Source organism: Mauremys reevesii, linkage group 8, assembly GCF_016161935.1.
Source record: "Mauremys reevesii isolate NIE-2019 linkage group 8, ASM1616193v1, whole genome shotgun sequence".
Taxonomy (NCBI): Eukaryota; Metazoa; Chordata; order Testudines; family Geoemydidae; genus Mauremys; species Mauremys reevesii.
The window spans coordinates 73,211,395-73,230,231 of NC_052630.1; the positions used below are offsets into that span (position 1 = coordinate 73,211,395).

General features: G+C 38.0%; 1 protein-coding gene across 15 annotated transcripts in view; it reads left to right on the forward strand.

Annotated features, from left to right (window-relative positions):
• Positions 1-18,837, forward strand: part of DPYD (dihydropyrimidine dehydrogenase) — a 638,604-nt gene that overhangs the window by 325,872 nt on the left and 293,895 nt on the right. For 12 of the 15 annotated variants that reach the window (XM_039484205.1, XM_039484204.1, XM_039484211.1 and 9 more), the window contains 3 exons: positions 6,870-6,977; positions 11,848-12,017; positions 15,502-15,712. The exons of 1 other annotated variant lie outside the window; for it this stretch is intronic. In XM_039484205.1, the coding sequence (XP_039340139.1) occupies positions 6,870-6,977; positions 11,848-12,017; positions 15,502-15,712 (489 nt within the window). Of the gene's footprint in view, positions 1-6,869; positions 6,978-11,847; positions 12,018-15,327; positions 15,369-15,501; positions 15,713-16,532; positions 18,824-18,837 lie in introns of those variants that run through there. 2 more of the 15 variants (XM_039484218.1, XM_039484219.1) reach the window with 2 other exon arrangements.

The following is an 18,837-nucleotide window of genomic DNA, read 5'->3' on the forward strand; positions in this document are numbered from 1 at the left end:
TGTACGAGCAGAAACAGTCTCCTGTATCCGGAGATTTCACAGAGGGCTATAGGAGACAGACATTCACTAGACTCCATCCTTGTGCTGGGAGCACATGAAGCACCCCAGGCACCTGTACTAGAGAGTGAAGGACTCAGTCACTCCTGGTGGGGATCTAGCATATGACCTTACCTGGACTGGGTGCTCTCCATGGCCATGAGTACTGAACCTGAATTCAGACACACACACCCCCCTCAACCCCACCAGTCTCATCATATGACAGGACACAGCTGAGGGTCAGGGAGGCAACAGGGACTTTAGAGGAAGCCAGGAGAGACCCGGAGGAAGAGGAGCATGTTACTCAATACCTCTACCTGGCAGACCCGGTTCAGAAATCCCCTCCCCCCCCCCCCGAGGAGTCATTTTAGAAGGATCCTAAGCTGTGGCAGGAACTGGAATCTGAGGTTGGTAAGTTAGGGTGCACCCCCACACCCCCATCTGGCTCTAGTAATACATGCCTGAAGCCGGCCCCCTCACCACATCCACCCTCACGCCACCTCAGCCTGGTCCCTGAGCAAGATATGGCTGCAAATCAATTATTTTATTGAAATCCCATGAACCATTATAAAACATTTAGTGGAAGCTATAACAGAGTATTAACGAGCCATCACTGTGCCCCTGTATCTGTGCTTTTCTCAGCCCATGCTGACAGTGGCAGCCCCTGGGCCACACAAAACGGGTGAGACGGAGGGAGAGAGTGCAGGGTAGGTTTTTAAAGGCCCAGGTGCGGGAAGAACAGTTTAATGACATTTATGGTTTTGCAAAACCCCAACCCCCCGCTCTCCAAAGTCCCGTCTTTTCCTTCCCCTTATGAATGGGAGCTACGTGGAAAGGCAGTGGATGTGGTTGGTGTGGCTCACCTTATTCTAGTAAGGGAAAGGGAACTGTTTGTCCATGAAAAGTCAGAGTCGTCCATTCACCCTGTGACCATTTCAAATATTTTCTATCATTCCCAGTCCTTGGTGGCTGTCCTCTTCCCTGTGGTGAGCCACTCTGCAGAAGCCAGGAGAAGTGGGGGTGGGTAAAGCATCCACTTTGCCAGTTCTGCAAACACAATGCCTTGTCCCTTAGCCATGGAGAGGCAACTGGCTTGCAGCGTTAATCCAAAAGTTCATGGAAGTCTGGTGTGATGGAAAAGCAAACCATTTTATTCCTCCCAAAAGCACCCCCTCCATGAATTTGCTAATTTTTAATTAAAAAAAGGGTTCTTGACAATTAAGTAAATTGTTGCTGTCCAAAGCTCCACAACGAAAAGCAGAGGAGAATTTAACTGAAATGTCTTTAACAATTTATGTAACAATTCAAAGGAAATAAAAATAAAATAATATTCAAGATATCTGACACTGAACAGTGCTTTTGTGCCCCCTAATCTCCCATCTCCACCCAACTTTACCACTGCCAAGCATGAGAGTACACAGCAGTTTTCCTCCAGAAACTCCCCTAGAAGGAGTGTTCCTCAGTGCAGCAATGGGAAGTGGCTAAGTTATTGGTTTATGTTACAGGCAGGAGATTTGGAGATGAATGATTGCTTATGATCAGGGAATACCAAACACTGAACAAAAGGGTCTCTTTGATGGCTTACTCGGTGGATTTTGAGAGGCCAGAATATACTCACTAGAGCCTCTGTCGTTTATGTAGTTCTGTAGTGTATACTTCTTGGGTGGCTGCTGGCTATTGTGCATCAGTATCAGTAAAGTATGAGTGATAGTCAGACTGAGGCTTGTGAGCCACAAGTGTCTCTTCAATGTGTCTCCTGCAGCACATGATATTAAAACACTATGTGATTTAAGTGTGTCAGTCTAAGTTATTAACCAATCAGGATGATTTTACTATGTTATTAACCAATTGTAGTTGATAAAATAATACTTCATCAGTCATTTTGCTGTGAGAATAATATATAGCCAATGAATTCACACTACTGTGGCTCTTTTGGTTAATGTTGATTGCTAATTTGGCTTCTGAACCATTGAGGTCTGGGTATCATTGCTCTAAAGGATCTCTTTAATGCATCTTCAAAGACTATTTCTCCTGGGTGGATAGTGTCTCCAAATCCTCTCTCCCCTGGATAGTTCTTTACCCTGAATTGTATCTATCATTGGCGACTGTTTGTTTTTTCCCCAAATTGTATCTTTCCTATGTGACTCTTTTGCTCTAAACTATATTTCTTCTATGTAACTGTGTTTTTCCAAATTGTCTTTCCTGAGTGGCTACTGGCTATTTATCAATATTTGATCTCTCTCTAACGTGTATTTCTGTTAGGTGACAGTTTATTACTGAAGGGTATCTCTGCAGGGTGGGTATTGGTTCTTGTATCTCTCTCTCTCTCTCCATATAAAGTCTCTCTCATGGGTGGCTACTGGCTGTGTGAAGTACTTGATGGTACTTGATCTCCTTCTTGTTTAATTGAAGTATCTGCAATCGTTACCATGGCAAACACCAATGAGAAAGTTTATATCTTAGAATCCAGTACAGCCAGTGTGAAAAAATAGCAAAGGGCTTGTAACTGTGCCAGACATATATGAGCATGTGAGGGGAAATCCCTTAGCATTTCCTTCAAATGTAAATAGTATAAATGTGGTTTTCTTAGATTTGTCTGTGAAAAGAAAATGCATCTTATGCAAATAACAATAAAATGAATTCTAAGCAGTAGATCCCTGGTATTCTATTTTGTTATCACGGTAGTCAGCATAAAATATCTTGGACCAAATTCATCCTTGATCCAGTTCCATTGGTTTCAGTGGTATTGGACCAGCAGTGAATCTGGCCCATTAGCATGAGACTCTTGGCCTGATTCTGATCCTCTTAAGATTAGTGGGAGTTATGTCACCGACTTTAATAGGGGTAGAATCAAGATCAGTTACAGAGAGAGACTGTACAGGTAAAAAGGGATGAAAGTTCTTTTGGTTTGGGGAGAGTATTGTTTTCATTTTTGAAGGTCGGGGTGAGGGAGATTAGGGACACATATTACCTTTAATTCACACTGGAACTCATGCTAATGTCAATGAGTTTTGCACACAGATTGAGGTTGGAATGTCACCTCTGGTAGTGTAAATCCCAGTAGCAGCAGTGGCTCAAATCTCTCTCTCAACTCTCTCCTCAGTCTTTTGGGCAGAGGCTTAAGCACTGAGAGTTAGAGAGAGGAGAGTGCAGTGCTGTAGGGCTGCTTATTGTGGTACCCATTTTAGAATGATAAAACAACATATGGATAGCAGGGGAGAAAGAGCAATCATGATCTGTACAATTTTTGAACCATTTCATATACATATTTTACATACTCTTAATAAATACACACCAATTAACTGGCAGCACCTCCGCCTATCCCTTATTCATTGTTCATTAGCAAATGTTCTTACTTTCAGAGGAAGTATGATTTTCAGGGGTTGTAATCTGCTATACCCTGAATTTGCACAAGTATTTCCTTACCTGATTTTTCTCAACATCTAGCTATAGACATGTAGTATTCCCAGCTCCAAGTGTTCAAAAATCATGAATCGTGCCAAAAAAGAAATTGAAGAGCAACTAGCAAAAGACACACAAACTAAGAGCAAAAGTTTTTGTAAGTACATTGGAAGCAAGAAGCCTGCCAAACAATAGTGGGGCCCACTGGATGATTGAGGTGCTAAAGGAGCACTAAAGGAAGACAAGGCTCTTGCAGAGAAACAAAATGAATTCTTTGCATCGGTCTTCACTGCAGAGGATGTGAGGGAGGTTTCCACACTTCAGCCGTTCTTTTTAGGTGACATCTGATGAACTGTCCCAGATTGAGGTGTGAGTAAAGGAGGTTTTGGAACAAACTGATAAATTAAACAGTAATAAGTCATCAGGACTAAATCTGAAGGAACTCGGATATGAAATTACAGAACCACAAACTATGGTGTATTACCTATCACTTAAATCATCCCCTGTACCAGATGACTGGAGGATAGCTATTTTAACGCTGATTTTTAAAAAAGGATCCAGAGGTGATTCTGGCAATTACAGGCCATTAAACCCTAACTCCAGTACCAGGCAAATTGTTTGAAACTATAGTTAAGAACAGAATGAATAGAAACACAAATGATCACAATATCTTGGGGAAGAATCAACACTGCTTTTTTAAAGGGAAATCATGCCTCACCAATCTGTTAGAGTTCTCTGAAGATGTCAAGAAACATGTGGACAGCGATGATATAGTGGATATAATGTACTTGTGTGACAGACTGTACCCCTATGTTGACCACTTTTACAAGACGATGATAAATTATGTACAAAGTATGCCTTGAGAGGTATGGTTTGAAAATTCATAGTTTGCTGATCATTATTGTCCTGGTAAAATGTGTGGCAACCTTGTTTGTAAAGTTATAAGATTCTATTGTATGATATTATTAAGGCATATTCCAAATCTGGGGAAGCAGCACAAATCAGTTCCTCGGAGACAAAAGGCAAACTGATGACTCAGCCAAGTGTCAACAAAGTCAAATGGACTATCACTTGATTAAGTGGCCATTCTTTGGCAGAAAGAAGGGTGTGAGTGAGTAATGTACATCTTGGCAAAGGAACAGACTGGCTGTCACCTGCACCTCAGGTGGAGAGGATCCTCAAAGAGGAGGAAAAGTAATAAAAAAAATTAGGAACAGGGGCCCCAAATTACCTCTCTCCACTCATCTCTACTCATGGCATCAACATTTGAAAGACAAAGGAACCATCATTGAACTGGGGGAGTGGTTCTTGGCTGAAGTAATCCAGCCAGACTGCAGCAAGCATATGGTGAGAGAAACCTTTTGCTTTAAGCTCACTTAGCTTGTTAAATTAGGTATTAGTTTGCATTTTACCTTGTATTTCTTTGTAACCAATTCTGACTTTTGTGCCTCATTAATTTTAATCACTTAAAATCCATCTTTCTGTAGCTAATAAACTTTTGTTTTATCTAAACCAGTGTGTGCTTGCATTGAAGTGTTTGAGAAACTTCATTTGAAATAACAAGGCTTGTGCATATCATTTTCTATTAATGAAATGACTGACTTTCTATGAGCTTGTGTTGTCAAGGAGGGTACTGGATAGTACATGACACACATTTCTGGGGACAAGTCTGGAACTGGGAATTTGTTGGTGTCACTCTGTAATATAATTTAGGATTGGGTGGCTAGAAGCACTGATATACATCAGATCAGAGTAGTTTACATGTTAGAGGCTGTCTGTGAGCCAGGCCAGGAGTGGTTGCTCTCACAGCAAAGCAGTGTAAAAAGCACCCCATATTAATATGAGAATTGAAAGATGGATAAGGAACTAGTTAAAGGGAATACTACAGTGGGTCATATAATGGCTGGAGGGAGGTTATTACTGGAGGTCCTCAGGGATCGGTCTTGGGACCAGTCTTATTTAACATTTTTATTACTGACCGTCTCACAAAAAGTGAGTGTGCGCTAATAAAATTTGTGGATGACACAAAGAAGGGAGGTATAATCAATACAGAGGAGGACTGGAATATCATACAAGAAGATCTGGATGACATTGTAAACTGGAATAATAGAAATGGGATCAAATTTAATAGTGCAAAGTGCAAGGTCATGCATTTTGGGACTAACAACAAGCTATAAGCTGGGGACTTGTCAGTTGGAAGCGACAGAGGAGGAGAAAGACCTGAATGTATTGTTTGATCACAGAATGACTATGAGCCATCAATGTGATATGGCCATGAAAAGGGCTAATGCAGTCCTAGGATGCATCAGACAAGGTATTCCCAGACAAGACAGCGTTAGTACCATTATACAAGGTACTAACAACTGTTCACCAGTCCAGATTGTATCCTGGGTAATGTTGCAACTTGGACTTTCAGTAAACATTTGACAAGGCCCTGCACCAAAGGCTCTTAAGCAAAGTAAGCAGTAATGAGATAATAAGCAGTCTCATAGATCAGTAACTGATTAAAAGATAGGAAACAAAGGATAGGACTAAATTGTCAGTTTTCTTAGTGGAGAGAGGTAAAGAGCAGGGTCCCCCCAGAATCTGTACTGGGACCAGTGCTATTCAGCATATTCATAAATGATTTGGAAAAAGGCATGAACAGTGAAGAGGCAACTTCCATTTCCCTCCTCCCCCACCCCCCGCCACCCCCCAGTTCTTTTTTCAAACTGGGAAATTGATCAAAATCAACTTTTCCCCATGAACAGTTTCAGTTTTTATGAGTCAGTACTTTCCAATGAAAAAATGTTTTGTTTGAATTTTTTATACTATATAATTACTAATTATTTGACAATTACATACCTCAATTATCTAATGATTTTAAAAGTTAATGTATTAGAGAGTATTTTGTTAATTTGTTTCCTGTTTAGATATAAAAGTCCAGACTTTTGTTGAAAATGTCATGTTATTTCATTCAATTTGGATGAAAAATAACTTCCTAATTCCCATGCCATCTAATCCATTTTCTCTGCTACCCAGCTGCACAGAAATGGAAAGACATCCTTTGCAATCTTTTGGTTTAATTGTGAAGTCTCTCTACCTTATCACATACTGTTGCTGTACAACTATGTTATTAATAGCCATAAATAAATAAAGACCAATAAGAACTTGCAGGTTCCTGAAAATAAATCAAGAACAGCCACTGATGATGATGTACAAATATGTTCAGGGCAGATATGCAATTCTGGTACTTATGCCCCTTCCTAATTGATTAAACTGACTGGTTAGCATCGTGGTGTTATTTTCGGATGCAAGGTGCTTTGCTAAGGCCCCTGGTTTGATAAAACTGTTGGTATTTTGGTGGGTTTTAAGACTGTTTGCCCTGCTTAACTCTTGTTTTTTAATCTTTGAAGTTTTCTAAATGATCTGCTTACAATTATATGTATTAGGTTTACCAGAGCCAAACAAAGATGGTATATTCCAAGGATTAAGAATGGACCAAGGTTTCTACACATCTAAAGACTTTCTACCACTGGTAGCAATGGCAAGTAAACCAGGTGTGTGTATATATAATGTATTGTTTAAAACATGTTCAATAGATGGTTAGCAATTATATTAGTACTTAGTGGAGTTCCACAGTACACAGACACTTGTACAGTGGTATATCCAATAAAGGCGCATGTGTAGATGCAGAAGGATGTATGGTTTAGATCGTTGTGTCGCAGCCCTCTTAGGGATGATAAAAGACAACCAGGGAGGCTGCAAGTCATTGAAAATTTGATTACAATTCTACAACAAAGAAAATGAAATGAATTTAGAGAAGAGCAAGGGAGAGAGATTATAAATTACTATAATTATATACTAAATTATAAATATTAACGTCAAATTATATTTGGATAAATTACATAGGCTTATCATGATTATCACTGATACATTGTATGCACTTTTCTAGTAAATATAAGGTAGTCATGAAAACTTTTGAGGTTAAATAAGGGGTTGCCAGCTTGAAAACTTGAGAAACATTAGTCTATATAGATTATGGGTAGTGCTATGCCTTTTTAAACGTTAAGAATTGTCCTCTTGAAAAATAAAATCACACTGGGCATTACAGTATATGACCGTGTGTTAGTCAAATGATTGTTTCTATATTCAGTTATCCAGGCTTATATACAGTACAATCTGTATGCAATAGTTATGCCATTATCACCTACAGAACGGATCAGTTCAATGTGCTCTACATGGAACTGCAATTGAAGACCATTCACATGGTGTTGAAAGTGGCTGCCTGCTTACTTAACAAATTGATAAATTCAACAGTAATAAGTCTCCAGGACCTGACGGTATTCACCAAAGAGTTTTGAAGGAAGTCAAAGGTGAAACTGCAGGACTCCTAACTGTCATCTGTAACCTATCATTTAAATCAGCTTCTATACCAAATGATTGGAGGATAGCTAGTGTGATGCGAATTTTTAAAAAGGGCTCCAGAGGTGACCCTGGCAACTACAGGCCAGTAAGCCTCACTTCAGTACCAGGCAAATTGGTTGAAACTATCATAAAGAACACAATTGTCAGACACATAGATGAACATAATTTGTTGGGAAATAGTCAACATGGTTTTGTAAAGGGAAATCATGCCTCACCACTCTACTAGAATTCTTTGAGGGGGTCAACAAGCATGTGGACAAAGGAAATCCAGTGGATATAGTGTATTTAGATTTTCAAAAAGCCTTTGGCAAGGTCCGTCACCAAAGGCTCGTAAGCAAAATAAGCAGTCCTGGGATAAGAGGGAAGGTTCTCATGGATTGGTAACTGGTTAAAAGATAGGAAACAAAGGGTAGGAATAAATGGTCAGTTTTCAGAATGGAGAGATGTAAATAATGGTGTCCCCCAGGGATCTGTACTGGAAAAAGGGGTAAACAGTGAGGGGTAAACAGTGAGGTGGCAAAATTTGCAGATGATACAAAACTACTCAAGATAGTTAAGTCCCAGGCAGACTGCGAACAGCTACAAAAGAATCTGGCAAAACTGGGTGAGTGGGCAACAAAATGGCAGATGAAATTTTATGTTGATAAATGCAAAGTCATGCACACTGGAAAACATAATCCTAACTATACATATACAATGATGGGGTCTAAATTAGCTGTTACCACTCAAGAAAGAGACCTTTGAGTCATTGTAGATAGTGCTCTGAAATCATCCATTCAATGTGCAGCGGCAGTCAAGAAAGCAAACAGAATGTTGGGACACATCAAGAAAGGGATAGATAAGACAGAAAATACTATATTGCCTGTATATAAATCCATGGTACGTCCACACCTTGAATACTGCCTGCAGATGTGGTCACCCCATCTCAAAAAAGATATATTGGAATTGGAAAAGGTTCAGAAAAGGGCAACAAAAAATGATTAGGAGTATGGAACGGCTTCCGTATGAGGAGAGATTAATAAGACTAGGACTTTTCAGCTTGGAAAAGAGTTGACTAAGGGGGAATATGATAGAAGTCTATAAAATCATGAGTGGTATAGAGAGAGTAAATAAGGAAGTGTTATTTACTCCTCCTCATAATTCAAGAACAAGGGGCCACCAAATGAAATTAATAGGTAGCAGGTTTAAAACAAACACAGAAAAGTGTGGTTTTATTCATGCAATGGACTGTCAACTGCTGGAACTCCTTGCCAGAGGGGTTGTGAAGGCCAATACTATAATGGGGTTCCAAAGGGAGCTAGATAGATTCATGGAAGATAGGCCATCAATGGCTATTAGCCAGGATGGTCAGGAATGGTGTCCCTAGCCTCTTTTTGCTTGAAGTGACAGAGCATGGATCACCTGATGATAACTTGTCTGTTCATTTCCTTTGGGGTACCTGCCATTGGCCACTGTCAGAGGACAGGATACTGGGCTAGATGGCCCTTTGGTCTGACCCAGTATGGCCGCTCTTATGTTCTTAACACAGTTTCCCACAAACAGCTTGCACAAATGGTCTGTTGCAGGAACTTTATTTTCTGCTTATAAAAGTGAAATTTTATGTTAACCCTTTTTAGTACAAAGTGGAAGTGTTGCAGAAATAAAGATTTATCCCTTCTCTATTCCATCCTTACCTGCTATGTTAAATAGGTTACTTTTATCCATTTTCTTAAGCTGAAAATAAATGTAGAAACAAAAATGTGTGGGGGTTGGAGGAAGGAAATTGTTGAGAAAGACTTGGTTTAAAATAGATGTGATGAAGAACTATAAAGCATTTATTGATTTAATAAAAATAAAACCATATAAAAATAAAAACCACTACCTTGAAACAGTTATAAAATACCCAGATTTATATTCTAAAATACAGTACAGAACTCAGTGGGATGACATGTATACTTAGTTACTCACATACATACGTGTTTGCAAGATCGGGATGCAGGTTCATTAAAAATGCCATCTCTCACTGAAGGAGCATATTGTATTTGCTAGAAGATAAAATTAATTTTATTTGATTTATTTTGAAAAGACTAAGTATAAATTTTGAGGAAACAGACAAATTTCTCAGATCACTATAAAATACTTTCATCAATACTCTGTAGGTATTTGGAATCCTACATTAATAAATGTATCTGTTTTATATACATTGCTTTTTCTGGTGCCTGTCCAAGGCTGTAAGCACTTCATGCTATTTAAAACACAGAATTTGAAAATAATATTTAGTCACCTAACACAATATTTTTTCTTCTTATTTCCAAGATGACAATTCTCCAGTGATTAGACTCCCCCACGATATATATATTTTCTCCCTATTTGCAACACTCCACCTAAACTCTTTCAATTTTCAGCTCCATTGCTTATGAATTTATATTCCCTCAAATTGGTTCCAAGAAATAGGCCTCCACATTAAAATAAATGTGTGTGAAATACAAATATCTACACATGCCCCCCATTTAAGCCGCCAATCCTGCAAAGATTTATACATGTGAGTATCCCCATTAACTTTTAGGCCCCAATCCTACAAGTCATTATGTGTGGGCAGATCTCTGCACCCATGTGGAGTCATTTGCAGGATTGGGGCCTTATCTGGGAGAGAAACCAAGATCTGAATGGCATTGTGACTAAACTTCTTGCTCATTCAAAGTGGTATTTCTAGGCATGTTGGAATGGTGTCATAGGCTTGCCTTGCACTGTCATCTCCCATATTGTGCTTGTTCTTTGATAAAATAAAGGAGTTCATTTTCCATTGCTGTCAATCTACCACCTTTCATCGGATTGAATTCACTTTGGAGATAAATTATTCTAGACAGAAATAGATACAGTAAAGTAATCAAAGCCCCATGCCATAGGCACATGGAAAAATGACCGAGTCTTGCAGTCTGTGGTACCTTTTCCAAGTGGAGAGGGTTTTGGGGATCAGGATATCTTTGTTCTTCTTTTGTGAATTTAAATTTAAAGTATTATTTTCTTGAAAGAATTGATATTTGTGCTTTTGCACGCTTGCTGTGAAAATTCACAACTGTTATAGCACAAAGTTAAGACTTACAGAGCACTGATTATATGGTCAACACAGACTCTTCTGAATGAAACTATCACCAACTCATTGAGATTATAGCTTTATATTATTTATGCTATAATTTTTTTAAAATTACTGTAATTTGTCTAATCAGCAGTTAGTTACATTTAAATTGATGCTAAAGTGCAATCCAATATATGGAGCACATGCATTTTAGTTTTACTTAAGAATCTCTTATAAGTGAATTATCAAATAGAGCACCCTGGATAATGAACACTTAGAAAGTCCTAATTCTCTCTGTTTCTTTTTGCAAATAAAGTCTGTAGAAAACCAATATAGATTAAGCACTTAGTTCAGAACAGGGTCCCCTAGAAATTATTGTAAGAATAATAATCTTACTGCACCATGTTCAGCTGCCATAGGGAATGGCTTATGAGAACCATGCCATAATCAGGATATATTCAGAATCTTTTATAAAAGTTACTTAATTTATGTGGCTGAGACCAATATTATTAAATTATCAGATGGGGCAATAAACAAATCAAAAGCTGTTAGAAAAATACAGCTTTTTAAACTATAAAATGGTTTTTACTTAGGAGAATAATGAATCTGATGAAAGTAGTCAAAATTTAATTTTTGAATGATGACCTCAAATTGATTGAATCCAGTATGACAGAGCCTACATTCTTAAAAATGTATTGTAGTTTATAACCCTCCGTGATGGGCAGGCATTGCTGCTAAGGGTACTGGCTATGAAATTATGTATATGAGCATATCTTAAAAGTGGGAATAAAACTGTCTTTCAATGAAGCAGAATAATTTGATAGTGACACTCCATGCTTGGAAACTGCAAGATGCAATTTTACACTGCTTTGAGTACAAGTATCTTTTGAGTTGTCATGCAGAAATGGTTCTCTACTTGAAAATGGGGTTTTCTTTTCATCATTCAGGAATGTGTGCCTGTCACTCTCCATTGCCATTGATACAGGGAACTGTAATTGTACTTGGAGCAGGAGACACTGCTTTTGATTGTGCAACATCTGCTTTACGCTGTGGAGCTCGCCGTGTATTTGTGGTCTTCAGAAAGGGATTCACTAATATCAGGGCTGTCCCTGAGGAGGTAAAACTGAACAATCAGAATGTTTTTGTAGTAGTAACAAGACTGATTTTATGAGATGGAACACTGATTATCATTGTTATTTATACAGGCCCAACTTGTGCAAAGCACTTAAAACACTGTTACATAAGGTTTAATTCATCAAAATGAAACTGAAATTTGTAAATGTTTATTCAAAGTCTGAGGCTCATTTTATGTTGTGCCTGTGTCAAATTATGCCCTCAGTTATGCTTGTGCAATTCTCCGTGAAGTCAATGAAAGTAGCGCTTGCGTATCTGAGGGCAAATTTTGGTCCTAAAACTCTAAAATATGTAGAAATATTTAAACACATGTATGCAGCCCAGATATCAAATGGTGAGGCATACCTGAATCATTATGGGCCATTCTAGTATTACTGGTGACTTTTCAGGAATCTGATTTCCCAAAAAAGGTGCAATTCTGGAACACACTTAATGAATTGCAGTGATCCATACAAAGACATGTAAAAAGATTAGTTAAAATTCTTTGTGTTTTTTATGCCTATCAAAGGCTGGTGAGCGATGGCATTCAGCATATATTTCTATGCTTAACTTGATTTTGATAAATATTTTTTATTATGAAACCGTTTTCATTTGTCTTTAATTATTAGATTTTGGTGGTCTTATTTGGTTATAATCTATGTGGCACATACTTTCCATTGTTGCATAATTTATACTAATGAGACATGGAATTTATGTGAAAATGGTCCTGTCTTTTCAAGAGAAAGTGTACATCTTTGGAGACCTAATAATTACGCAAAGAGGATGACGGTACACAATAAGCAATGTAATTGCTCAATGTGCATAATTTACTTCTGTTTTCCTTGCCATAAAGCAAACAGTCAAATTGGGGTGGGGCATTCTTTAAAAAAAAAAAAGAAAGGAAGAAAAAGAAAGCTTATTGATATAAAATGTAATTCATGTACTGATCTGTTTTTCAGTTCATCAGTATTCAGACTCCCATGATCTCTTTGTGAGTGTATGTGCAAATCTTTGTATTTTTAAAAGTTGTCATTCATAAAGTCTGTAATTATACCTATTAACTAAATCATACTACAGATTAGAAATTAATAAAGTAAAAATTGCCCCTAATCAAGCATAGCCATTATTGACATTTTAAACACTGCCAGATGCTGAAATGCTGTAGAATATCACAGGTATGGAAGAGATTATTTGTCATATAATCATGTAGGGCCAAATCCTGACTGGAGAATTTCAAATATAGTACCTATATTTAATGAGGTGGGGAGGAAGTGATGTGGGAAACTACAGGCTCATTAATTGGCCTCAATTGTATGCAAGGTCTTAGAACAAATTTTGAAAGAGAAAGTAATTAAAGACAAAGGTAAATGGTAATTGGTATAAAATACAGCAAGGTTTTACAAAAGGTAGATTGTACCAGACCAACCTAATCAATTTTCTAGACATAGCAAATGCACTAGTTCTAAACTACCTGGATTTCAGTAAAGCATTTGGTACACTTCCACATGGGAAATTATTAGTTAAATTAGAGAAGTTGGTGATTAATATGAGAATCCAAAGATGATGGGTAAGGAACTGGTTAAAGGGGAGACTACTGCTGGTAAACCTGAAAGAATTATCAGACTGGAGGGCGGTTCCAGCAGAGTTCCTTAGGAATCAGTCTTGGGACCAATCTTATTTAATATTTTTGTTTATGATCTTGGCACAAAAAGTGGGAGTGTGCTAATACAGTTCGCTGATGACACAAAGCACTGGAATAGCATACAAGAAGATTTGGATGACCTTGAAAACTGGAATAATAGAAAGGAGATGAAGTTTAATTGTGCAAAATGCAGGGTCATACGCTTAGCAAAAATTCCTGTTGATGATATCTATAAGCTGAGGACTTACCGTATGGACGTGATAGAGGAGGAGAAAGACCTGGGTGTATTGGTGGATCACAGGATTACTATAAGATGCCAATGTGATGCAGCCATAAAAAAGGCTAATGCAATCCAATGATGCATCTGGCAAAGTATTTTCAGTAGAGATAGAGAAGTGTTATTACCATTGTACAAGGCACTGGTGAGACCTCATCTGGAGTAGTGTGTGCAGTTCTGGTCTCCCCATGTCACCCTTTCTCTCCAGCATAGGGGGGTTTAGGTCATTTCTGGCTTGAGCTAGAGTAAATGGTGGATTCTCTGTAACTTGAACTCTTTAAATCAAGATTTGAGGATTTCAGTAATTCGGACAGAGGATGAGCCTATTGCAGGAGTGGGTGGGTGAGGTTCTGAGGCCTGCAATGTGCAGGAGGTCATATCAGGATGGTCCCTTCTGGTCTTAAAGTATATGGATCTATGAGTCTTCATTCCTGTGGGAAGGGAGTCTCTCTTTATCTTCTCCTTTCCCTTGCATTAGATGTTGACTGAAAATTGGATCTTTTTCTGACAAAAATTTCCACTGGAAATAAATCCTTTCAAAATATTTCAATAGAGAAATATTGATTTCCCCCCTACACACACACACACAGGAATTTGCTAAACAAAAAAAATGTGTTTAATTTCAAATTGACATTTTAAAATGAAACACAAGTGTTTCATTTCAAGCTCTAATTTTGTTTCTTTGTAGTATTTTAAAACAACAAATTATTTAAAAAAAAATTTCAGGGAGGAGAAACTAAAGAAGTTGGAAGAGACCTTATTTTCCATGCCTTTTACTGTTTAAAATAGGTGTTTACTTATTTAAACAGTATAAAGGTGGTATAAAAATTAGGTTTTCCCACATTTTCTTACTCTTTCTCAACTTTTCCTACTTTCAGAAGGAAAACAATGTTTCAGCATCTGACATTACTGTTGCACACTTTGAGACACTGGAAGAGGCCAGATTTTTAGAAAGTGTTGATCACCTTCTGATAATAATCCAACAATTTTTGGAAAAAGTAAGAAAGTGGGGAAAATTTCAGACTGATTTTTCTTTAACCAAAATCTTTTGTTTATAAGAAATGGAGGTGTTTTCCCATAATTCTTTGTTTCAAAAATATGTTGGAACATTGACAAATTTTGTCAAATTATTTTTTCAGAAGAAAATTTAGTTTATTTTTGACAAAACCCTACCCCTGCCCCCAATTTACTACCACTTGTACCTAGCATTCAGTGCAGGCCTACCCCTCATCTAGGCTGCAGTCATTACTGAGTCTGTGCTCACCTAGACCTGTCCTTAAAAGACCAACATACCTTGTTACATAGGGTAATTCCACTGACATCAAAGGGACCACACCAGTCTAAATCCAGAGTAATAGAGGAGAAAATATGAAAAATTAATACTCTTCTCCATAGGTGGATATGCTGATCCACTCAATATCATTGGAGACTTTGGAGTAAGTATCAAGAATAGACTGTAGCCCTACACAGCAATATTTTTTGCTAGATATGGAATATATGCAGACTTCATGAATCAAAATCTTTCTATGAAGACATCATAATCTTTGTATGACTTTTCTTTTTCCACAGATGGAACTTGCAAAAGAAGAAAAGTGTGAATTTCTGCCTTTCCTCTCGCCTCGGAAAGTTGTAGTGAAAGGCGGACGAATTGTTGCTATGGAATTTGTTAGAACTGAGCAAGCTGAAGCTGGACACTGGATTGAAGATGAGGATCAGATTGTCCGTTTGAAAACAGATGTGGTGATCAGTGCCTTTGGTTCAGTTTTAGGTGACCCTAAAGGTAATGCTCAGCTGTAATATGCTATATAACAGCCTGTTGTTATTTTAGTATTATTACTATTTACAGTTTGGGAACTTTGGCTTTCCTCTCCTAAATTTTGTCCTCAATTACAACTGGATAAACAGGTTGTGGGAGGGTGGAATTGGGCTCTTAAGTCTAAATGTTCAAACCTGAGAAGTAATTTGAGCTGAATGCCCCTGTTTTTGTTTGCACAACTTGCAACATTTTAAAGAGACCCAGTTTTTAGAAAGCATTGAGCACTTGCCTTGTGATCTGCCCCTTTTTATGGTATCTCAAGTTTAGTACTCAAAATAACTAATTACTTGAAGGCACCTTTGTGTGTAAGTTATGGAGTGGTGTGTTAGAAGGTGTGAGAATATTACTGTGCAACTTAGTCCCTAAATTATAACAAAGTAAAAGAGATCGATCCAAAATCCAGTCTTATTTCTAAGACACCACTCAGTGTGGTATCTAACCATGAGATATTTGCAGATCAAGTGCAGTTAATTTTGGAAAAGTGATCCTGTAGTGAATGGTATTACAGCATTCCATTTTAAGGCTTAACCTTAAATGGTTCTTAGCCATTGCAATTCCACCCCCACATATAAGTAACTTCCTTGTCACCATTAATTCAGTCTGCGAGAGAATATTTAAAGTACACTAGGTGCCATAATTGCAAATTCAAGGGGTTGTCTGAAAATCAAGCTGCGTTCTGACTGCTTCATATATCAGTGAAAAAGAAGGAATGTGGAGGCAGAACGTAAATGGGCAATTCTGTTCTTAATGCAAGAATAAATTAATACAGCTTGCCTATCCACAGCTATATAGGCTCTATAGTCTTCATCTTGACATTAGCAAACTAAGCAGATGTAACTCTAAAGATGAGTCTCACCCAAAACTCAAGATCCAAACACCCCCTCACAAATGAGATGATGATGCAAATGTTGCAGTGCATACCCATCTATAATTGGAAGACATTTGCAGTAGTATGGTGCCATTTTCTCTTTTTCTGACTGTAATCATAAGAACAACTAGGGGCTGCTGTGATGGGATGGATGGGTGGATGCCCTCTATATTGCTCAGGGCTGGGCAGGGATCCAGGCTGTCTCACACATGCACTCCTCATGGACTGGAGTCTAAAAAATCAGGAGCTAAAAACTGATGGAGAAGCTTGGCTTCTCTTTGGACAGATTGAAAGGATTCTACGCTCCTTAAAAGCATTGTACATCAAAGGCATATTAAATACCAAAGCCAGCTGACTGAGTAGAAGAGAGATGAACCACAATTAATTGAGCCTGAACTGGGAGGTATTCATAAAGGTGATTGAGATGTTGGGAGTCCCAGAGATGGACCTGTATACCTCCTCCATGTATAGTAATACCAGGAAATTACTCCATGACATGTCCTCCTGAAATTTTGGGCATGGATGCTCTGATACAGAAATGGACCAGACTCATACTATGTACTCCTTCCCATTTGCTACTTTAAAGTGCTTCAGAGGATAAGGCCACAAAAACTTTTGGAAATCCTAGTAGCATTACGCTGGCCACAGAGAACATTATGCTGGTTCTCTTAGTGCAAAATACAGCTCAAAACCTCATAACATGGCAAAGACTTCTGTACCTTCTTAGTCACAGAAAAGTAGTAAATCCAAAACCATCCAAGTCTAGCAATAGATGTGATTGTCTTGCAGCTTCATAGAAGGACATTTTTACCTCTGCTTTTTCTGTAAATATTCTACATGGACATTCTTTGGAAGAGAAATAAAGACATGCTTTTGAGTTTTCTGGAACAATTGATGGAATAAGAAGATGTTACTGACCTTCACAAGGAAGACAAAACATTAAGTAATGGAGAGGAGCTATAAGAACATTTTAAGAATTCCAGAATGTTGCTGACAGATGTCAATAGAGCTCTCTGTAACACAAATCAGATATTCAGTACTTCCAATTCAATAATAGTTATACTAAGGCACAATGTTTACAATTTTTAATCCAGCATATTATCACAGGGAGATTTTAGATTTTCTACTACAATAAAAGAAAGGGGGCAAAGCCATTCCTTTAAGGTATCTGTAAATTTAATTTACAGGTGTTCACTTATTGGGTACATAACACATGATTTTTGATAATTTAATTCAAGCTGTGCTGTTATCTACAAGGAAATTGCATCCATAGTACTCCCAGTGATACTCATTCTGTGCAACCTCCTGTTGTGCAGTTATCTAATGGAGTAAATCAGAAGCAGGAGGGACTCTGATGACTCTTTGTGATTGGGGACAACCCTTCCACTTGGTGATATGTTGTCATATAAAGAATTTAATATCTGTGTTGCTTTTGGTCTAGCTATCAGTCTCACCAAGGAAGTACAAAGAAAAGCTAGGGTTCGAATTTTTAATAGCGTCATGAGCCAGTGTCTTGATGGAGTTAACTTTAATTAGAGAATATTTTCAAAAAGGCATTTCAAATCCTTCATGAATTCTTGCTATTTAGAAGGTCTTTGGGAAGGTTTTCTCAAACCTCTTGGGTTAATAAAATATATTGCCTGTATCAGTGGCAAATTGTGTTGGTTCTTGGGTTGGTTCTTGGGCTGGTTCCAAGCTAAAAGGTTACTCTATCTTGTGTATAGGTATTCCCACACTCAATCTTGCTTCAGCGTTAACTTGATGGGCTGATGGGGCCTAATGTGACAGTTGACATTTTGGCTGACACTGAAGTTTTGAACAAGGGACATCCAAAACTAAAAGCAGAAGCTGCTACAGCTTGAACCAAAACTCTATAGCTGATGGCTATAACAAATCACATCCTTTGTGGATTTACACAGAGGGGGACCAATAACTAATGCTTGCCAGTGAAATAAACTACCACTAACTATAACCCTTTCAAAAGATGGGGAACCTAATGTCCATTTGCCTGTTAAATTATCCATTTATGAGTTCTGTGTAGCAACATGCTGTAGTCTGAGAGGAACAAAGTCATAATTCAGGCAGATTGTGGAATGAGTCCTTTCCCTTGGAATGGGCAACATACCTCACTTTCACATGTTGTGTCTGTGGATACTGCTACTGGTATAGCAAGCTGAGTGCAGAAATTTCTCTCACATACAGGAAAAGTTAAAAATAAATA